The following is a 24,179-nucleotide window of genomic DNA, read 5'->3' on the forward strand; positions in this document are numbered from 1 at the left end:
TTTAATGGTTACATGACAGATGGTCGACAAGTCTAGTTCTATTTTATAAGTCCTCACGTCACTGCTAGCTGTTAACAGATTGGAACATATATATATATATATTCATGCACTTTTCATAAAACTGGCCTAAAATTTGCAGTGCATTAATTATAAGCACAAAAAAACTACAAAAAATAAAATAAAAATAATAATAAATAAATATAGATATATAAATAAATAAATGGAACATAGTGACATGATTAAAACAATTATTTGCCGTTGCATTTCCAAAATACATCCAGGTATACAGTTGAAGAAAGCCAAATAAGACCTCAGCTCAATGTTAGGAGTTTCCACTATTGCACATGAAGGGACGGAAACCTGTTTGGTATTTATAGTAATACTTTATTGGAATGATTCTTGTGGTGCAAAATATCACAATTAACTTGAACCATGTCCTCAGGAGTTAGCACTGGTATCCACTGAGTTCACCTCCAGCTTAGGAGATATTTGTAGCCTAGAGAGGTGCGTGTAAGAAATTCTCACCCAGAAAGGAGCCAGATGCACTGCACCCATTCAGAGAGAAGACTTTGCCTATTTAAAAATGCAGAAATGGAAGAATAAAGAGGGAAGAAATGGTGAAAACGGCGAGAGCGATGCGGAGAGCGTCGACCGCAAGGCTTCGCCGTGTCAATCACGCACAGAAACGTGTGCGGTTTCGTCAGGTTTTATAAATGTAGAACCCAATGAGAACTGTAACAGTTATAGTATTAACAAATTAAACAAAAACACTCCTCCCCTCCTCTACACGAAGGCTGTGGGCCCGTCATCGCAGCCTTTAGGACCCCTGCTATCTGTCAGCTATAATCAACTGAAACAACTGACACCTGTAGGATTTCATGGCACATTTCAGAGGTGAAAGTTCAAAGTTCATCCGTGAATATTTTACAGAGCGCAGTGGACCTACAGCTGAAAGAGAAAAAAAAAAAGAGGTGCTCATTTGATAAAATCATGGCTTCTTTTCAATGCCACTTTCACTTTGTCATCCCTTCAGTGCATTTTTAAGAATAAAGAAACACATGACAGGACCGAAATATTTCGGTTATTACACAGGAATACATATTTTTTTTCTTTTTCTATGTTTCTGTATGGTAGTTCTGGAGACCTTGTGGAGAGCAGTAACTGCTCAAGATGAAAGATGATCTCTGAATAGATGAAAACTTAACCCCGTCTGTCTTTGTGCGGCAAAAACAATCCCAGTCCACAGACCTACATTTACACCCAATCAAATCCATCATGATTAATATCACGCCAACAGAGAGTTAAACAAAAAAATAGAAAATTACAAACATGGTTGAAACAGAGGAGATGATAAAGGCCCTGGAGGTCTTCTCTGCTCTCTTCCGCTGGTTTCTCTGCTGTTTAACAGAAGGAAGGATCGGTTTTAGGATTCATGCACTTTTTATCGTTCTCTCTCTCCATCTATATTCCTCTCTCTCTCTCTCTCTCTTTCTGATTTCTATCACTTATTCCCCTAGAACTCGGCGAATTCTTTCGCACACTTCTCCGTGAACGACACACGGATCTCTTCTTCCTCGTAGTCGTCGAAGTTGCTGGTGTCCCCGGGCCCTCTGCATTTAGGCACAAACGGGGCCTCCACCTGCAAAAACACACCAAAGAAATGAGATAATATTAGTGTGTTATATAGTTCATAGTGTTGTGTTTTGCTGCTTCATAGTTTACATTTGAGTATGAAATATGGATGAAATGCTACTTTTTTCGTTTTAAGCACTCTGCAATATCAATATTTCATTCCTTTGTTCTTTGTATTTTTTAATAACGATAATAATCCTATCAAGCCCCTTGTACGTGACGCAGATATGCATTATCACAATGAATCTGACATTATCAAAAGCGACTTATACAGTGCATTCAGGCTATCAATTTTTACCTATCATGATTTACCCTTAATTTGATCAGAAAAATATTTTCCTAATACAGAGAAAGGTACAAAAACATCTTTAAGATATATAAATGTTAAGCAGATCACAAAATTTGATATTTGCTCTTAAAATTTAGGACGAAAGTCCTAATGTTACTAATTAGCTATTAATACTAAATCAGAAATATATGAGACTGAAAGTCCATAATATACATTTCACAAATATCGATGTTATGATGAATTTGAAATATTTCTGTTCATCTAACTTAACATTTGTTGTAATTTACCCTTAACATGAATCATAAAATAATTGGCGAATTGCTCTGATTATTAAAGAAAAAGGAGCAAGAAAAAAAAGTATTGTTTCAGAATATATTAATGTAATGCAGGTCACAGATGTTGATATTTGCTTTAAACCATACTCTTATACTCCAATTTTTAACTATGACAAATGATATGGTTTAATAATACTAGTGATCAGTGCTGGGGAAAGTTACTTAAGTAATGAATTACAATATTGCGTTATTTCATAAATAAGTTACGAAAAGCGTTATGGAAAGTAATGCATCGTGTCACTTTCTGACTCCTGAGCTGGGACGCTTCTTTTACATTTAAGATCAATTAAGTGTTCCTGTAGCTCAATTGGTAGAGCATTGCAATATCAAGCGTAATGTTGAGGGTTTGAATCCTAGGGAACACACAATAGGTAAAAATTGATAGCCTGAATCATGAGTCGCTTTGGAAAAAAGTGTCTGCTAAATGCATAAATGTAATTTTTAATTTAAAGTACAAAAAACTCAAAAGTGATATTTCTGGCAGGTTCTTTCACACCAAATATCTGAGGCTGAAGGAAGTGCCTCCAATTTCTCTAAACACGGAGACAGGAGAGTGTCGTGGATGAATGAGGAAACAAAGTAACTGGTGTTACTTAAGTGAAAAATTAAGTCCGATTTTGTCTTGTAAGTGTAAAAGTAACACATTACATTAGTAGTTCCTTGAAAAAGTAATCTGATGACAGAACTAGTGTACCCCCAGCACTGCTTGTGATGATCCTAAACCACATCCAGTATAACATGAGCTACGAGGCTTGGGAAGCACTGAATGCATCAGATCGCTCACCCTCCGCTGGTAAATGGCGATCCAGTCAGTAGTTGAGAACCACTTGTGTCCTTTGATGTCGTTTACTCCGTTTTTAAGGTTTCCGTAGCGTTTGGTGAGGTCCACCTGCAGCAGGTTCCTCAGCAGGTCCTTCAGGTCGGAGCTGAAGTGCGACGGGAATCGTACCTGTGACAAGAGCGTGGTTCAGACGGGGGAAGAGCCTAACTGAACCAGACACCAGTAAACCGGCCTGGGATCAAGACAAGACTCTCAGATAATGCGGAGATATTTGAGCCATTTTCAATCTGAACGCTAGTGTTTCATTACCTTTCCTGAGACAATCTTTTCATAGATCTGAATGGGTTGATCGGCAAAAAACGGAGGATAACCGGCAGCCATCTCATACATCAGCACACCCAGAGCCCACCAGTCCACAGCCTTATTATACCCCTACGAGAGACAGATATTAAACACTCACAAACTGTGCATGTTTCACAGACGGAGCGAATGTTAGTGGAGCTACCACTGCACATATTCATGTCGAGGAACAGAAGATTTCATGATCAGGAACCTCAAAGGTTTAGTGTGATGCAAGTTAACAGATCAAGTCTCCTCTGCTCACCGGCTTTGATCACAAATACAGTAAAAACAGTAATACTTCTACAAATTAAAACAGCTGGTTTCTAGAAGAATACATGTAATTTATTCCTGTGCTCAAAGCTGTATTTGTCTTCAGCGTCTCATAATTCTTCAGAAATTATTCTAATATACTGCTCAAGAAACATTTCTGAGTATTATCAGTGTTCAAAACAGTTGTGCTGCTTCATTTTTTTATGGAAACCGTGGAAGACCACCATTCAAAAGTCTGGTGTAGTGAGGTTTGGAAAAAGAAAAGAGAAATGAACACTTTTATTCACCAAGGATGCATTAAATTGATCAAAGTGACAGTATAGATGTATATCACATCAAAGATTTCTATTAGAAATAAATGCTGTTCTTTTAACATCCTATTTCATCAAAGAATCCTATGTATCACAGTTTCCACAACAATTTGAAGCAGCACGACTGATAATAATTAAGAAATGCAGTAAATCAGTATATTTTCATGATTTGTGAAGATCATGTGATGCTGGAGACTGGAGGAATGATGCTGAACATTCTGCTGAGCATCACAATAAATGACATTTTATAATACATTCACATAAAACAGACATTTTAAATTAACAAAAAATGACAAATAAATGCATCCTTTAACAAATAAATGCATCCTTCATGAGCAGAAGAGACTTCTTTAAAAAAAATCATAATATTAATTTCCCAAACTTTCGCCCATTACTCAATATTTGAATATTAAATTGTGTCGTTTCAGTCAGATAAAGTGCTCAGAGTAGCTGTACAGCACAGAAGGCATCTGTCAGCTGAAAGTGAGCTCTTACGGTGCTGGCGCTTTATTAATGAGACTGGGACTGCTGTCGTGTCCCGTCTCCTCAGAGAAACAGCACGCCTCACCTTGCTGAGGATGATCTCTGGGGCCAGATACTCCGGGGTGCCGCACAGGGTCCACGTGCGACCCTTGACCCGCTTGGCGAAACCGAAGTCTGTCACCTGAAACAGAAGATTGTGAAACATTGTGTTAACAGCACAAGGTTGTGGGTTCGAATCCCAGGGAACACATGTTAGGTACAAAATGTTAACCTGATTCGGATAAACGCATCTGCTAAATGCATGAATTTATTTAATTTAATTTATGCATGCATCCTGCTGGAAACATGTCATGATGTCATCATCACATCAGCCATGAGGCGGCAGTAATGGTGAGATTATGAGTCACATGTGATTGACAGCACATCACAGACACACTTGTAGCAACATTTACACTGCAAATGAATGGGGCCCAAATCTGTTTTGTTTTTGTATTTTTTTTGCATGTGGCACAAATGTATTATTTTTACAGTAAAATCACACTGAATTTGTTTTGTTTCTGTTCATCTAACACAACATTTGTCACTATTTACCCTCGACATGATTGTCAAATATTCTCCAAATCGACTATATTAAGAAAAATATTCATTTAAAATGTATATTCATGTAAAGCACATCACAAACACTGAGATTTGCTTAAACCCCCCCCCCCCCCTCAAAAAAAACTGAAGTTCAAAAGTTACTATCACGTTACTTAATTAGCTATCAATGCAAATTTAAGACTGGATGCTAATTAATAATAGTTTAAGACTGTAATTCTTCATACTGTTTTCACATAATAACTAAATAATATAATTAGTGCTGTCAAACAATTAATCGCGAATATTGTGTATATTTATTAAGTATATATAAGTGCACACAGATACAGTATATATTTTGAAAAAATTCACATGTATTTAAATGTATATATATCTATATAATAGATATATAAAAATATATTTAATATGAATTTTTTTAATATATATATATATATAAGGACACATACATATATTAAGTAAACAAAAACTTTTATTTTGGATGCGATTAATCGTGATTAATCGTTTGACAGCACTAATTATAACATTTTAAATTATATTATGAAGTCACAACACAACATTTGTCATCATTTGTGCTTGATTTAACCTCAAACTGCATTATAAGTATTACAGAGAAAGATGCAAAAATACCTGTTTAAAATACATATTGATTTTATTAATGTAAAGTAGCTTCTTTTCACACTGTGTATTTGTGTTGATTACCTGTATATAGCCCTGCTGATCGATGAGGAGGTTCTCCGGTTTGAGGTCTCTGTAGATCAGGTCGAGGGCATGCAGATATTCAAACGTCAAAACTATTTGTGAAGCATAAAACCGTGCATGGGGTTCACTACATAAGAGAAAGACAGCAAGAGAGGAAGAAAGAGAAAACACAGTTACAACAACAGCACTTGGGCTGAAATAATAAAAGAGATTCATGCAAATTCAGCACAAACACACTTTTCACCATTTATCAAAAAGGATCTTGTAATGGTTAAAAAAAAAACAGATGAAGAAAAGTGAAGTTGAAAAACTCCAGCAGATTTGATATTTTTATTGTTATCCAGTGAGCTGTACATGATGCTGCTGCTAAGTGCTTTATTTTAGTACAGCAACAAATGAACATTAAGCATCGAGCGTCCTCACACAAGCGAGATGAAACCACAGTCTCGTGTTATGGACATTAGCACACATCTCTCAGGACAGCACTGCTGCTCTTTCACTCCTCTAACCCACTGCTTGTTTTAATCCTGTATATTTAGCTCCACCAAAATGAGCCAAAGAATACAAGCACAAATATGCAGACTGTTATTATTGCGTCTCATTCCTATATCGATTTCTTCTCTGGAATTAAATAAAAAAATAATAATAATCCATATCAGCTAAATTACATATATATATATATATATATATATATATATATTTTTTTTTTTTTTTTTTTTTTTTTTTTGCCATTTACACATGCAATAAGATTCAATCTGTTCAATTCAATTCAATTCAATCTAACATAACTTTACATTCAGTCTTTTGTAATTCCAAGCCAGACGTTCACACACATTTTACTGACTTTATGTTTATGGATATTAAAATTGATTTAAAAGCTTCTGCCTGAAATAATGGTGATATTTTATGAATGAATAGACAGCCAAGGCTATCAGCTTGTTTATCATACATGTGAACGCTTTTATTATATACGTATATATATGTATAATATAGCATAGTTAGAATTTACATTATAGTTTTCATTTAATTAATATTTTTCATGACAACATCACTACTATATTTCCTATGTTTCTATTCTCTCATCAACACTTGGTAACAGTGCATCCATCAAAAAAAAGCCCAAATTAGTTTACTTTTTTAAATAAATTCTAGAAAAAAAAATCCCTTATTTTAATTTTTCAAAGGAAAGGTCATTTAATTACAGTAACTAACTAGTAGTGTAAAGCAAATGGAGCAAATCATTACCGTTTATTTCAACTGAACATTTTTATGACTTAATCATTCTTAATCTTTTCATTAAACTCTTGAACCCCCTTCATGTTATTAATAACAACGAATTGAATATATGTTCTCACTCTTTGCATTTCTAAATCAATTAACTTCATTTTTTGTCATACATTTTAGAATCAGTAATGGACTACAATTTCTACCGGCTCTATATATAAAGCACATCTGGGGTGTAAATATATTCACCTGAATCTGCCGATTCTACGCAGGTGTGAAAACATCTCTCCTCCCTGAACGTACTGCATCACCATGTAGAGATTAGTGTTGTCCTAAAACAAACACACGTTACCAAACACCGCCTTTACATGCGGCACATCATCATCCAGCGATTGATATTTCAGACAGTCTTCACCTTGAAGGAGTATTCCAGCCGCACTAAGAAGGGGAAGCTGACGGCCTGCAGTATCCGCTTCTCGTTCAGAGTGTGTTCGATCTGCTTCAGCTTCACAACCTGCAGAGAAACCATGGAAGGACGTCATGACATCAGCGTGTCTCGCTGTGATGTCACGGCTCAGGCATTAGCCCCGCCCACCTTCTGTTTGTTGAGGATCTTCATGGCGTAGTGCTGCCCGGTCTCTCGGTGTCTGACCAGCATCACGCGACCGAACGAGCCCGTGCCCAGAGTCTTCAACCGCTCGAAGTCCTCCAGACTCGCCGTGTTCTGCGGGACAGACCCACTGTTAAACACATCTGTCTTTACATCTGTGCTTGCTGTCCAGTTTCCACTGGCGATGGGTGCTTTCAACCAGTATTACTTTGTATCTTTGAGAAACTATTACAGTTCATATTTTGAATTATTTGTAATTTTTAGTTTCTGCTTGCATTTCAATTTCTGAAAAATTTTACTATTTTAAACTGAACTATTTTAGTACATCAAGTCAAACTAAATGAGAAATGTTGCAATGGATATTAGCTGAATTAAAATATATATTTTTATTGTTATTAAAGTTATTGCAGTCGACAGTATTTTATGGTTTAAGTTTAAGTTAACTATAATAACGTTGTTTTCGAAAAAAAAAAAGTCACATGATTTCATTAAAAGAGGATTTCATGAATTTAGCAACTGAAATATTTTATAAAATGTTTATTTTTTACTAAATAATATTTTAAACTCAAAAGTAATTTTTTTTTTATTTTTAATTGTTATGGTTGTAAATGTATTAATAATGAAAATCAAATGTTACAAATTCCTCCCCAATCTCATTTTGTCACATTTTGCCAGATTGCCACATCTTATGGTATACTGTTTGCCTGTTGTGTGACATAAATGGCTATTCATCATTTTTTCACAAAGTGCAACAACTGCAGAGAAATCTGGACCTGATAAAACTGTCAGATGAAGATGACAATGACTTCAAACCTGAACAAACTGTTGTAGTGGTTCAGTGCTCATTCATTAATTTACACACAACACCTCAACAAATATTGTAAAATATAAACTGATTAGTCGTCTATTTCAGTAATATTTATTAATTAAAGCTGCAAGCAGCGATGAACGGGCCCTCGCACCCGGGCTCACCGCCATCGTGTGGCTTTAGTAAAAAGGTGAACGTTGAGAAATATGCATTTAATGTCCTAAATATAAGTGGAATATATCAAAGTATATCCCATATATGTGCCAATCTTACCGTTGCCAGCAGGTGGCGCTATCATTATAATGGAATATTGGCCTTCAGATGTGTTCAGGCCAGGACTCTTATCAAACAAGTGAAGTTTGGGGAAGATTGAACATTTTATGCTTGAGTTACAACAACTTCTCTTGCTGTGGCAAGACATCAAATTTTGTCATGGCGCCATGGAAACGCCCTTAACAAAAACTCAAGATCTTCAAAAGTTAACATTGCACAGGCCTTTAGATTAGACTGACCACAAAATATATGTTAATCTCAAAAAAATTATAGGAGTAGTTTGTCGCAGCGTAAAACATGTCACTTCCTGTTGCCAATAGGTGGCGCTATGACTATAACTGAATATTGGCATGTAGATCTGTTCAGGTCAAGAGTCTTATCCAACATGTGAAGTTTGGGGCAGATTGGACATTGTATGTCTGAGTTACAGCAACTTCCTTTTTCATGGCGAAACATCGAAATTTGTCAGGCCGCCATGGACCCGCTCTTTAACGAAACCTCAAGTCCTTCGCAATTTATTATCGCAAAGGGCTTTAGATTACACTGACCAAGTTTGGTGTTGATCTGAATAAATCTCTAGGAGGAGTTCGTTAAAGTACAACCCCTGAAAATGGCAAAAACAACACCAATTTTGAAGGGAAAATTCAAAATAACCGACTTCCTGTTGGGATCCGGATTTCGTACCAAGAGACTTTTTTGTAGGTATTGGTGCGTTACATGTGTGTACCAATTTTTGTACATGTACGTGAAACATAGCTCGAGGCGCACTCCGTTGAAAGTGTATAGGTGGCGCTATAGAGCCATTCTGCCACACCCGGTGGAATATTGGCCTGCAGATCTGTTCAGGTCAGGACTCTTATCACATATGTGAAGTTTGGGGAAGATCGGACATTTTATGCCTGAGTTATAACATCTTTTATTCCCATGGCGAGACATCGAACTTCGTCGCGGCGCCATGAACAAGCCTTTTAACGAAAACTCAAAATCTTCACAACTGAACATCGCACAGGCCTTTAGATTAGACTGACCACAAAAAAGACACTGATGTCATAAAATTTCTAGGAGTAGTTCGTCGCAGCGTAAAATATGTCACTTCCTGTTGCCAATAGGTGGCGCTATGACTATAACTGAATATGGGCATGTCAATCTGTTCAGGTTCGGAATCTCATCAAACATGTGAAGTTTGGGGCAGATTGGACATTGTATGTGTGAGTTATAGCAACTTCATTTTTCATGGCGAATCATCGAAATTCGCCAGGCCGCCACGGACACGCCCTTCAACGAAAACTCAAGATCTTCGCAATTTAACATCGCAAAGGCCTTTAGATTAGGCATACCAAATTTGGTGTTGATTTGAAGAAATCTCTAGGAGGAGTTCGTTAAAATACAACACATGGAAATGACCAAAATTACACAAAATATGCTCATAATATTAAAAATAACCGACTTCCTGTTGGGTTTAGAATTTCGCTCCAAGAGTCTTTTTTGTAGGTATTGGTGTGTTACATATGTGTGCCAATTTTCGTGCATGTACGTGAAACATAGCTGGAAGGCTGTTGATTTTCTTGGTATAGGTGGCGCTGTCGAGCCATTTTGCCACACCCTCTTCTGAATCCTATATCAGACGAAAATTTTCACCAGGTTTGACGCGTGTGCAAAGTTTCATGACTTTTTGAGCATGTTAAAGCCCTCAAAAATGCGATTCATTCGGGAGAAGAAGAAGAAGAAGAATAATAATAATAAATATAGCTGCAAGCAGCGATGGCGGGCTCAAGCCACCAATGCCATCACCACCCCGGTGGCATCAGGTAAACTGTGCCCAGCGGGCACATGCATTCACAATATCCCTCTGGCAGTGAGGTTTTAAAGGATAGAGGGGAGCGTAGAGGGGAGCGTGCATTTGCAGTGACTCTGGAATACCCTGCCTTTAGAGATCAGACTGGCCCCTTCCTTGTCTATTTTTAAATCTTTGCTAAAAACTTTTTTATTTTCCTTAGTGTACTGACTACTGTGTTATGCTACATTTTGAAATGGGTGGTTTTAAATTTTTTGTCTGGTCTATTTTTATGTATGTGTAATATTCTTGCTCTTATGTTAAAGCACTTTGGTCAGCCAGGAGGCTGTTGTAAATGCGCTATACAAATAAATTGAACTTGAACTTGAACTTGATATGGCAGTTAAAGGGTTAATCCGAATCATCTAGACTTTAAAATCACATTCACAGAACAATATATATATATATATATATATATATATATATATATAACTTTAGTAACACTTTACAATAAGATTTCATTTATAAACATTATGTTAACATGAACAATATTTATATAGCATTCATTCATGTCAGTTAATATTCCAAACTTAAACATTAAAACATTGTTTTATTGTGATTTTTTTCCAAGCACATTTTACCAATTCCAAACCATATCAATCTTAATAACTACCATTATTTTTTATTTAATCATTTATGAGTGCTATACAATAGTCCAGGAAAGCTGGAAGAGAAAAACAGGTCAAGAAGAACTGACAAAAGAATTGCAAAAGAATTAGGAATTAATGTGAAGATTAATTTTTAGTCAATTCTGCAAGACAGACTTTCAGGAAAGGAGGTGGAATAAAAATGAGCTCCTAAATCTTAATCCCAGATTCTGGAAGATATATTCCTCAAACCATCAAACAAGAGGAGGTGGTGCTGGTCCTTCACGAGTCAGTCTAATCTGTTCATTAAGCCTATATAAAAGGCTTAATATATAGTATTTCACAATACTTCATGGTATTCTAATTAAATATTTTTTTGGAATCTTAGATCTCTCAGAACCTGACACATTGTAATTCTGAGACTCCAGGAAAGTGGCAGTTCTGTAAAATGTTGGCGCTGGAGACTAAATGCTCACTGATAGTTTCACACCTAATTCACTTAAAACACACACAAACACACACACACAGTGACAGAGGGACAGAGTGACATCAGATGTATGTTTTTTAATTTTCTGTCATCCATATAATGTTGTATAGTCATGAAACTATGCATATTTCCTCAGAATGACTTGTCTTCTATGTGTACATTTTTTTGAAGTGTTTAGAAGCTGCACTTTTTTTTACTGGTTCCTTTTTTACTATTATTTCAAAAAATCACCACGACAAAACCATTCAAGCTATCCAAAATTCATTCACACCTGTTCTGTAAGATTAATTCTTTAAACAGTGGTAAAAGAGGATGTGGTGCTGAACCTTCAAGAGTCACTTAAAACGTATCTGTCCATAAAGCCTATTAAGAATTATTCTTAATATACAGTTCACAATACTTCAGCTTGTTATTCTAATTAAGTGAGGGTCATTTTATCAGTAAAATTCCTAAAATACATATTATTTTATTTGAAAGATTTCTATAAATGATTTAAATTATACTCGTTTCTCCAATAATTATTTAAAAGTAATCCTATAGCTCCCTCTGGTGGCCATTATAGGTACTAAGAATTGCAAGCTTGATTTATAAGTTATGATAGTTTTAATTTTATGCTGGCTCTTGAAAATGATAAAGCTATGAAACTTACTGTGCTTCCTTCAAATGAGGACTTCTACTTACATAAAAAATTATGAAGAGTTAGAATGAAAAATTTTAAAGATATAGTAAAATAACTGTTGTATTTTTTATGTTACTTTAATAAATCTCTATGGCAACACCATTTAAGCTATCCTAAACCCATTCACAATTTAACATCTCAGTATATTGGCATCATGTTGAAAAAGGAGTATGGAGTAGTATGAGGAGGAGTATGAATTCATTTACAGGCTGATTTTATCATAAATCCACAATAAAATTTCTGAGTTCTGTATCAATCTGTGTTGTTGTTGTTTGTTTATTTTTATCTTTTATTTTTCATAGGAAGATAACTGACCCTTTACTCTCCTTTTTAATAAATGTGCTTATAAACCAAGGACAAGCTATTTATAGCTGTATTTATAAACTGCTTACTACTGACTATTAATATTGGGACAAGGCTTTATAAAGCATGAACTGTCTATTTAATAATGAGTGCAGTTATTATAAAGTGTTATCAATGAATTTGCTAATGTTAACAAATTAGACATTATTTTACAGTGTTATCAAATCCTTAAATGACTCATAAGCATTTGTGAAAGTTCTGCTTGTATTACAGCTTAGTATTGATCTGTGAGCTGAACAGATTTACTGTTACATCCATGAGATTATGTAAATTAAAATAAATATAATGTCACAGGATGTCATAGGTCAGTATCAAATGAGTTTGAAATTATTATTTGCAGCACAAATAAGGTTTTTTTAGGATTTTTAAAAATCCCTAAAACTGTCAGAAAAAGGTTAAGGCCTAAGCTATTTCTATGTGAGTGGCTAATTTTATTTTTGTTTTTATAATTGTAATACACAAACTATGAAATTATACAAAATGTATAAAAAGATAAATAAATAAATACGCACACATTAAAAAAGCAGCCAAGTCGAATGAGTTTCCTTTTTTATATAGATTAAAATTGAAGACAGAAGCAAGTGGTAAATGTGGTCACTTTAATATTCAAATCCAGTAGATCCAGTTTATGTTCACGTGGCTGTTTTCGTTTATAGTCGCCAAGCTATTATGTGTTTTGAAATAATCTTGTCCGTGATGTGTTCGTTCGTACGACGAAAGGCAGAATCCTGCAGCTCGAGAGATATATGTTATTCTGCCAGTCGCGCTTTCAAATAGTCTTGCACACTTAAACAGGTCACAAACACCTGCATTTAGCTCTTGTTGTGTTACAATGGGTTTATTGTGTGCATTTGTGGTAATATTTTATTTAAAAAAGCTCTTAAACAAGAATAAATTAGTTTGTTTTGAGCTGGACACTGTACGCGCTGATCGGAGGCGTGATTTCAGATAGGCAGCTGCAAATATTTCATTTTCACACAAACAGTTCAAAAACATCTTAATTTAGCTCTTGGTGTGTTCTAATTGGTTGATTGTGTGATATCGCTGTAATAATTTATTTTTAAAAGCTTTAAAACAGGAATAAATTCGTTTTCTCTGAGCCCTTTACTCCAGACGCTCGTGATCACAGCGGTGATTCATCTCTCCTATTTCTCACGTATCTCTGGCCAGAAATAATTTATCCATGAGCCCTGAACCGGTAATAATCAGATATGTTGGTTTAGCTTGTCAGTGTGAATTAAATCTAAGTATTTGTTTGTATTTTTAACCGATTTAAAAGTGAAAGTAAAAGTCCGGGAATTGAACCTGTAGGGGCGCTATTTCTCTCATACAATGGAAGTCTGAAGCACATATACTCAAACAGAGGGACAGAGTGAGATGAGATGTCTGACAGTTTTTTTAATTTTCTGTTATCCATACAGTGTTGTAAAGTCGTGAAACTATGCATATTTCCTCAGAATGACTTTTTCATCTGTATGAAAAAATTCTTTGACGTGTTTGGAAGCTGCAATTTAAAAATACAATAATGATTCCCTTTGTAAGGTCATTTAAAAAAATCACCACGGCAAAACCATTCAAGCTATCCAAAATCCATTCACAATTTAAGTTCCTATCAGAAATACTGATGTGTGTTCAGAGTTTTGTGAAATTCTAAGTATGTTATTTGCCTCAAAATCACCTGAGAAGTATTCCAGTTTGACATGTTGCCACGCCAACAATTTTTTAGATATCAATATCCCCCTTGCAGATTTATATCGGCTGTGTTTTAACATTATTCTGATGAAGTTTGAAGCAAATCGAGTAATAATAAGATGCTGAATTCAAATCATTTTGAAAATGACACACTTCCTTCTGCCAGTTGGTGGCGCTATAACTTTGACTCCTAATAGTCACATATATGCGATCGACATCATACAACGAATAATCTGATGAAGTTTGATTAAAATCAGGAAATGTATGTGGACGGTATTAGACACTTCCTGTTTCTCATTTCTCGCCATAATTTCAACGCCTCGCCACGAGCAAACCGTTCGAGATATCAAAAATCCCCTGGCAATTTTTCATCCCCAGTGTCTTGAGATCATGTTGACCGAGTTTGGCGACAATCGAGAAAAAAACCTATGACAAGTATTTCAAATTCCAGAGCATGCGCTTTTTACATAACTCTAAATAGCTGACTTCCTGTTGGGTGGAGCCTATGACATGCAATACGAAAGTTGTTCGGCACGATGAGATCTATATGTGTACTGAGTTTCATATGAATATGTGCAAGTATGTGTGAGCTATACATCAACATTTCTGACTGTGTTCCAGGGGGCGCCGTAGAGCCCCTGTGCCACGCCCGGGTCCCAGCCTCTGCAGGCTCCTAAAGGCCACAGATTCCAAAGTGTGCGCAAATTTTCAAGAGTTTTTGAGTATGTTAAGGACCCCAAAAGCCCCCACAACTTTGACGAAAAATTTGAATACTAAACCCTAAATAGCCAACTTCCTGTTGGGCGGAGCCTATGATATGCAATACAAAAGTTGTTTGGATTGATGAGATTTATATGTGTACCGAGTTTCATACGTCTACGAGCAAGAATGTATGATATATGGCCCTCCATATTCCAGGGGGCGCTGTAGAGCCCCTGTGCCACGCCCGTGTATCAGTCTCTGCCCGGCCCTAATGGCCGCAGGTTCCAATCTGTGTGCCAATTTTCAAGACTTTTTAAGCACGTTAAGGGCCCCAAAAGCCCCCGAGACGTTGGAAAAAAAAAATAATAATAATAATAATAATAATAATAAAAAATAATCCTAAGGAAAACAATAGGCCTCTCGCCCTTTGGGCTTGAGCCCTAATTAAAGCTGCAAGCAGCGATGAACGGGCCCTCGCACCCGGGCTCACCGTTGTGTGGCTTAAGTAAAAAGGTGAACGTTGAGAAATATGCATTTAATGTCCTAAATATAAGTTGAATATATCAAAGTATATCCCATATATGTGCCAATCTTACCGTTGCCAGCAGGTGGCACTATCATTATAATGGAATATTGGCCTTCAGATGTGTTCAGGCCAGGACTCTTATCAAACATGTGAAGTTTGGGGAAGATTGAACATTTTATGCTTCAGTTACAACAACTTCTCTTGCTGTGGCAAGACATCAAATTTTGTCATGGCGCCATGGAAACACCCTTAAACAAAAACTCAAGATCTCCAAAAGTTAACATTGCACAGGCCTTTAGATTAGACTGACCACAAAATATATGTTAATTTCAAAAAAATAATAGGAGTAGTTTGTCGCAGCGTAAAACATGTCACTTCCTGTTGCCAATAGGTGGCGCTATGACTATAACTGAATGTGGGCATGTAGATCTGTTAAGGGCAGAAGTTTTATCTAACATGTGAAGTTTGGGGCAGATTGGACATTGTATGTCTGAGTTACAGCAACTTCCTTTTTCATGGCGAAACATCGAAATTTGTCAGGCCGCCATGGCACGCCCTTTAAAGAAATCTAAAGATCTTCGCAAATTAACATCACAAAGGGCTTAAGATTACACTGACCAGGTTTGGTGTTGATCTGAATAAATCTCTAGGCGGAGTTCGTTAAAGTACAACCCCTGAAAATGGCAAAAACAACGCCAATTTTGCAGAGAAAATTCTAAATAACCGACTTCCTGTTGGGATTCGGATTTCGTACCAAGAGACTTTTTTGTAGGTATTGGTGTGTTACATGTGTATACCGATTTTTGTACATGTACGTGAAACATAGCTCGAGGCGCACTCTGTTGAAAGTGTATAGGTGGCGCTATCGAGACATTTTGCCACACCTGATGGAATTTTGGCCTTCAGATGTGTTCAGGCCAGGACTCTTATCACACATGTGCAGTTTGGGGAAGATCGGACATTTTATGCCTGAGTTATAACATCTTTTATTCCCATGGTGAGACATCGAACTTCGTGACGGCGCCATGGACACGCCTTTTAACGAAAACTCAAGATCTTCACAACTTAACATCGCACAGGCCTTTAGATTAGACTGACCACAAAAAATACATTGATGTCATAAAATTTCTAGGAGTAGTTAATCGCAGTGTAAAATATGTCACTTCCTGTTGCCAATAGGTGGCGCTATGACTATAACTGAATATGGGCATGTCAATCTGTTCAGGTCAGGAGTCTCATCAAACATGTGAAGTTTGGGGCAGATTGGCCATTGTATGTCTGAGTTATAGCAACTTCGTGTTTCATGGCGAATCATCAAAATTCGCCAGGCCGCCACAGACACGCCCTTTAACGAAACCTCAATTCCTTCGCAATTTAACATGGCAAAGGGCTTTAGATTACACTGACCAAGTTTGGTGTTGATCTGAATAAATCTCTAGGAGGAGTTCGTTAAAATACAACCCCTGAAAATGCCAAAAACAACACCAATTTTGCAGGGAAAATTAAAAATAACCGACTTCCTGTTGGGATTCGGGTTTCGTACCAAGAGACTTTTTTGTAGCTATTGGTGTGTTACATATGTTTACCGATTTTCCTACATGTATATGACATGTAGCTCGAGGCGCACTCCATTGAAAATGTATAGGTGGCGCTATCGAGCCATTTTGCCACACCCAATGGAATATTAGCCTCCAGATGTGTTCAGGTCAGTACTCTTATCAAACATTTGAAGTTTGGGCAAGATCTGATATTTTATGACTGAGTTACAACAACTTCTACTCCCATGGCGAGACATCGAACTTTGACATGGCGCCATGGACACGCCCTTTAACGAAAACTCAAGATCTTCTCAATTTAACATCGTACAGGCCTTTAGATTAGACTGACGACAAAAAAGACATTGATGTCAAAAATTTCTAGGAGTAGTTTGTCGCAGCGTAAAATATGTCACTTCCTTTTGCCAATAGGTGGCGCTATGACTATAACTGAATATAGTCATGTCAAACTGTTCAGGACAGGAGTTTCATCAAACATGTGAAGTTTGGGGCAGATTGGTCATTGTATGTCTGAGTTATAGCAACTTCCTGTTTCATGGCGAATCATCGAAATTCGCCAGGCCGCCACACACAGGCCCTTTAACGAAAACTCAAAACCTTCGCAATTTAACATCGCAAAGGCCTTTAGATTAGGCATACCAAATTTGGTGTTGATCTGAATTAATCTCTAGGAGGAGTTCGTTAAAATACAACGCATGGAAATGACAAAAATGACACAAAATTTGCTCATAATATTAGAAATAACCGACTTCCTGTTGGGTTTCGGATTTTGCTCCAAGAGACTTTTTTGTAGGTATTGGAGAGTTACATGTGTATACCGATTTTCATACATGTACATGAAACGTAGCTCGAGGCGCACACCGTTGAATGTGTATAGGTGGCGCTGTTGAGCCATTTTGCCACACCCACTTCTGAAACCCATATCAGACGTAAATTTTCGCCAGTTCTGAGGTGTGTGCAAAGTTTCATGACTTTTCGAGCATGTTTAGGCCCTCAAAAATGCGATTCATCTTAGAGAAGAAGAATAATAATAATAAATATAGCTGCAAGCAGCGATGGCGGGCTCAAGCCACCAATGCCATCACCACCCCGGTGGCATCAGGTAAACTGTGCCCAGCGGGCACATGCATTCACAATATCCCTCTGGCAGTGAGGTTTTAAAGGATAGAGGGGAGCGTAGAGGGGAGCGTGCATTTGCAGTGGCTGGGCCACGACTCTGGAATACCCTGCCTTTAGAGATCAGACTGGCCCCTTCCTTGTCTATTTTTAAATCTTTGCTAAAAACTTTTTTATTTTCCTTAGTGTACTGACTACTGTGTTATGCTACATTTTGAAATGGGTGGTTTTAAATTTTTTGTCTGGTATATTTTTATGTATGTGTAATATTCTTGCTCTTATGTTAAAGCACTTTGGTCAGCCAGGAGGCTGTTGTAAATGCGCTATACAAATAAATTGAACTTGAACTAGAACTTGAACTTGATATGGCAGTTAAAGGGTTAATCCGAATCATCTAGACTTTAAAATCACATTCACAGAACAATATATATATATATATATATATATATATATATATATATATATATATATATATATATATATATATATATAAAACTTTAGTAACACTTTACAATAAGATTTCATTTATAAACATTATGTTAACATGAACAATATTTATATAGCATTCATTCATGTCAGTTAATATTCCAAACTTAAACATTAAAACATTGTTTTATTGTGATTTTTTTCCAAGCACATTTTACCAATTCCAAACCATATCAATCTTAATAACTACCATTATTTTTTATTTAATCATTTATGAGTGCTATACAATAGTCCAGGAAAGCTGGAAGAGAAAAACAGGTCAAGAAGAACTGACAAAAGAATTGCAAAAGAATTAGGAATTAATGTGAAGATTAATTTTTAGTCAATTCTGCAAGACAGACTTTCAGGAAAGGAGGTGGAATAAAAATGAGCTCCTAAATCTTAATCCCAGATTCTGGAAGATATATTCCTCAAACCATCGGACAAGAGAAGGTGGTGCTGGTCCTTCACGAGTCACTCTAATCTGTTCATTAAGCCTATATATAAAGTCTTAATATATAGTATTTCACAATACTTCATGGTATTCTAATTAAATAATTTTTTGGAATCTTAGATCTCTCAGAACCTGACACATTGTAATTCTGAGACTCCAGGAAAGTGGCAGTTCTGTAAAATGTTGGCGCTGGAGACTAAATGCTCACTGATAGTTTCACACCTAATTCACTTAAAACACACACAAACACACACACACAGTGACAGAGGGACAGAGTGACATCAGATGTATGTTTTTTAATTTTCTGTCATCCATATAATGTTGTATAGTCATGAAACTATGCATATTTCCTCAGAATGACTTGTCTTCTATGTGTACATTTTTTTGAAGTGTTTAGAAGCTGCACTTTTTTTTACTGGTTCCTTTTTTACTATTATTTCAAAAAATCACCACGACAAAACCATTCAAGCTATCCAAAATTCATTCACACCTGTTCTGTAAGATTAATTCTTTAAACAGTGGTAAAAGAGGATGTGGTGCTGAACCTTCAAGAGTCACTTAAAACGTATCTGTCCATAAAGCCTATTAAGAATTATTCTTAATATACAGTTCACAATACTTCAGCTTGTTATTCTAATTAAGTGAGGGTCATTTTATCAGTAAAATTCCTAAAATACATATTATTTTATTTGAAAGATTTCTATAAATTATTTAAATCATACTCGTTTCTCCAATAATTATTTAAAAGTAATCCTATAGCTCCCTCTGGTGGCCATTATAGGTACTAAGAATTGCAAGCTTGATTTATAAGTTATGATAGTTTTAATTTTATGCTGGCTCTTGAAAATGATAAAGCTATGAAACTTACTGTGCTTCCTTCAAATGAGGACTTCTACTTATATAAAAAATTATGAAGAGTTAGAATGAAAAATTTTAAAGATATAGTAAAATAACTATTGTATTTTTTATGTTACTTTAATAAATATCTATGGCAACACCATTTAAGCTATCCTAAACCCATTCACAATTTAACATCTCAGTATATTGGCATCATGTTGAAAAAGGAGTATGGAGTAGTATGAGGAGGAGTATGAATTCATTTACAGGCTGATTTTATCATAAATCCACAATAAAATTTCTGAGTTCTGTATCAATCTGTGTTGTTGTTTGTTTATTTTTATCTTTTATTTTTCATAGGAAGATAACTGACCCTTTACTCTCCTTTTTAATAAATGTGCTTATAAACCAAGGACAAGCTATTTATAGCTGTATTTATAAACTGCTTACTACTGACTATTAATATTGGGACAAGGCTTTATAAAGCATGAACTGACTATTTACTAATGAGTGCAGTTATTATAAAGTGTTATCAATGCATTTGCTAATGTTAACAAATTAGATATTTTAGATATATTTTACAGTGTTATAAAACCCCTTAAATGATTTGTAAGTGTTTTGTAATGATTTTATTGACCTACAAGCATTTGTGAAAGTTCTGCTTGCATTACAGCTTAGTATTGATCTGTGAGCTGAACAGATTTACTGTTACATCCATGAGATTATGTAAATTAAAATAAATATAATGTCACAGGATGTCATAGGTCAGTATCAAATGAGTTTGAAATTATTATTTGCAGCACAAATAAGGTTTTTTTAGGATTTTTAAAAATCCCTAAAACTGTCAGAAAAAGGTTAAGGCCTAAGCTATTTCTATGTGAGTGGCTAATTTTATTTTTGTTTTTATAATTGTAATACACAAACTATGAAATTATACAAAATGTATAAAAAGATAAATAAATAAATACGCACACATTAAAAAAGCAGCCAAGTCGAATGAGTTTCCTTTTTTATATAGATTAAAATTGAAGACAGAAGCAAGTGGTAAATGTGGTCACTTTAATATTCAAATCCAGTAGATCCAGTTTATGTTCACGTGGCTGTTTTCGTTTATATTCGCCAAGCTATTATGTGTTTTGAAATAATCTTGTCCGTGATGTGTTCGTTCGTACGACGAAAGCCAGAATCCTGCAGCTCGAGAGATATGTTATTCTGCCAGTCGCGCTTTCAAATAGTCTTGCACACTTAAACAGGTCACAAACACCTGCATTTAGCTCTTGTTGTGTTACAATGGGTTTATTGTGTGCATTTGTGGTAATATTTTATTTAAAAAAGCTCTTAAACAAGAATAAATTCGTTTGTTTTGAGCTCGACACTGTAAGCGCTGATCGGAGGCGTGATTTCAGATAGTCAGCTGCAAATATTTCATTTTCACACAAACAGTTCAAAAACATCTTAATTTAGCTCTTGGTGTGTTCTAATTGGTTGATTGTGTGATATCGCTGTAATAATTTATTTTTAAAAGCTTTAAAACAGGAATAAATTCGTTTTCTCTGAGCTCTTTACTCCAGACGCTCCTGATCACAGCGGTGATTCATCTCTCCTATTTCTCACGTATCTCTGGCCAGAAATAATTTATCCATGAGCCCTGAACCGGTAATAATCAGATATGTTGGTTTAGCTTGTCAGTGTGAATTAAATCTAAGTATTTGTTTGTATTTTTAACCGATTTAAAAGTGAAAGTAAAAGTCCGGGAATTGAACCTGTAGGGGCGCTATTTCTCTCAGACAATGGAAGTCTAAGCACATATACTCAAACAGAGGGACAGAGTGATATGAGATGTCTGATTAATTTTCTGTTATCCATACAGTGTTGTAAAGTCGTGAAACTATGCATATTTCCTCAGAATGACTTTTTCATCTGTATGAAAAAATTCTTTGACGTGTTTGGAAGCTGCAATTTAAAAATACAATAATGATTCCCTTTGTAAGGTCATTTAAAAAAATCACCACGGCAAAACCATTCAAGCTATCCAAAATCCATTCACAATTTAAGTTCCTATCAGAAATACTGATGTGTGTTCAGAGTTTTGTGAAATTCTAAGTATGTTATTTGCCTCAAAATCACCTGAGAAGTATTCCAGTTTGACATGTTGCCACGCCAACAATTTTTTAGATATCAATATCCCCCTTGCAGATTTATATCGGCTGTGTTTTAACATTATTCTGATGAAGTTTGAAGCAAATCGAGTAATAATAAGATGCTGAATTCAAATCATTTTGAAAATGACACACTTCCTTCTGCCAGTTGGTGGCGCTATAACTTTGACTCCTAATAGTCACATATATGCGATCGACATCATACAACGAATAATCTGATGAAGTTTGATTAAAATCAGGAAATGTATGTGGACGGTATTAGACACTTCCTGTTTCTCATTTCTCGACATAATTTCAACGCCTCGCCACGAGCAAACCGTTCGAGATATCAAAAATCCCCTGGCAATTTTTCATCCCCAGTGTCTTGAGATCATGTTGACCAAGTTTGGCGGCAATCGAGAAAAAAACCTATGACAAGTATTTCAAATTCCAGAGCATGCGCTTTTTACATAACTCTAAATAGCTGACTTCCTGATGGGCGGAGCCTATGACATGCAATACGAAAGTTGTTCGGCACGATGAGATCTATATGTGTACTGAGTTTCATATGAAAATGTGCAAGTATGTGTGAGCTATACATCAACATTTCTGACTGTGTTCCAGGGGGCGCCGTAGAGCCCCTGTGCCACGCCCGGGTCCCAGCCTCTGCAGGCTCCTAAAGGCCACAGATTCCAAAGTGTGCGCAAATTTTCAAGAGTTTTTGAGTATGTTAAGGACCCCAAAAGCCCCCACAACTTTGACGAAAAATTTGAATACTAAACCCTAAATAGCCAACTTCCTGTTGGGCGGAGCCTATGATATGCAATACAAAAGTTGTTTGGATTGATGAGATTTATATGTGTACCGAGTTTCATACGTCTACGAGCAAGAATGTATGATATATGGCCCTCCATATTCCAGGGGGCGCTGTAGAGCCCCTGTGCCACGCCCGTGTATCAGTCTCTGCCCGGCCCTAATGGCCGCAGGTTCCAATCTGTGTGCCAATTTTCAAGACTTTTTAAGCACGTTAAGGGCCCCAAAAGCCCCCGAGACGTTGGAAAAAAATAATAATAATAATAATAATAATAATAATAATAATAATAATAATAATAAAAAATAATCCTAAGGAAAACAATAGGCCTCTCGCCCTTTGGGCTTGAGCCCTAATAATAATAATAATTAAAGCTGCAAGCAGCGATGAACGGGCCCTCGCACCCGGGCTCACCGGCAGCGAGTGGCTTTAGTTAATAGGTCAACGGTGAGAAATATGCGTTTAAACTCATAAATATAAGTAAAATATATCAATGTTTATTCCATATATGTGCCAATCTTCCTGTTGCCAGCAGGTGGCGCTATCATTATAATGGAATATTGGCCTTCAGGTGTGTTCAGGGCAGGACCCTTATCACACAAGTGAAGTTTGGGCAAGATCGGACATTTTATGCCTGAGTTATAACAACATCCTATTTCATGGCGAAACATCGAAATTTGTCAGGCTGCCATGGACACGCCCTTTAACGAAACCTCAAGATCTTCGCAATTTAACATCGCAAAAGCCTTTAGATTACACTGACCAAGTTTGGTGTTGATCTGAATAAATCTCTAGGAGGAGTTTGTTAAAGTATGACCCCTGAAAATGGCAAAAACAACGCCAATTTTGCAGAGAAAATTCTAAATAACCGACTTCCTGTTGGGATTCGGATTTCGTACCAAGAGACTTTTTTGTAGGTATTGGTGTGTTACATATGTATACCGATTTTTGTACATGTACGTGAAACATAGCTCGAGACGCACTCTGTTGAAAGTGTATAGGTGGCGCTATCGAGCCATTTTGCCACACCTGATGGAATTTTGGCCTTCAGATGTGTTCAGGCCAGGACTCTTATCACACATGTGCAGTTTGGGGAAGATCGGACATTTTATGCCTGAGTTATAACATATTTTATTCCCATGGCGAGACATCGAACTTCGTGACGGCGCCATGGACACGCCTTTTAACGAAAACTCAAGATCTTCACAACTTAACATCGCACAGGCCTTTAGATTAGACTGACCACAAAAAATACATTGATATCATAAAATTTCTAGG

General features: G+C 36.2%; 1 protein-coding gene across 1 annotated transcript in view; it reads right to left on the reverse strand.

The window, feature by feature from the left end:
• Window positions 1–363: 363 nt before the first annotated feature.
• Window positions 364–24,179, reverse strand: part of LOC128017857 (cAMP-dependent protein kinase catalytic subunit alpha) — a 32,702-nt gene continuing 8,886 nt past the window's right edge. The window contains exons 3-10 of the mRNA XM_052603404.1: window positions 7,559–7,687; window positions 7,379–7,477; window positions 7,213–7,295; window positions 5,740–5,866; window positions 4,529–4,624; window positions 3,347–3,469; window positions 3,041–3,205; window positions 364–1,639 (exon numbers count right to left, since the gene is read on the reverse strand). Coding sequence (XP_052459364.1) covers window positions 1,514–1,639; window positions 3,041–3,205; window positions 3,347–3,469; window positions 4,529–4,624; window positions 5,740–5,866; window positions 7,213–7,295; window positions 7,379–7,477; window positions 7,559–7,687 — 948 coding nt within the window. The 3' untranslated portion in view covers window positions 364–1,513. The remainder of the gene's footprint in view (window positions 1,640–3,040; window positions 3,206–3,346; window positions 3,470–4,528; window positions 4,625–5,739; window positions 5,867–7,212; window positions 7,296–7,378; window positions 7,478–7,558; window positions 7,688–24,179) is intronic.

The sequence above is a fragment of the Carassius gibelio genome, chromosome A1 (assembly GCF_023724105.1).
Source record: "Carassius gibelio isolate Cgi1373 ecotype wild population from Czech Republic chromosome A1, carGib1.2-hapl.c, whole genome shotgun sequence".
Lineage (NCBI taxonomy): Eukaryota > Metazoa > Chordata > Actinopteri > Cypriniformes > Cyprinidae > Carassius > Carassius gibelio.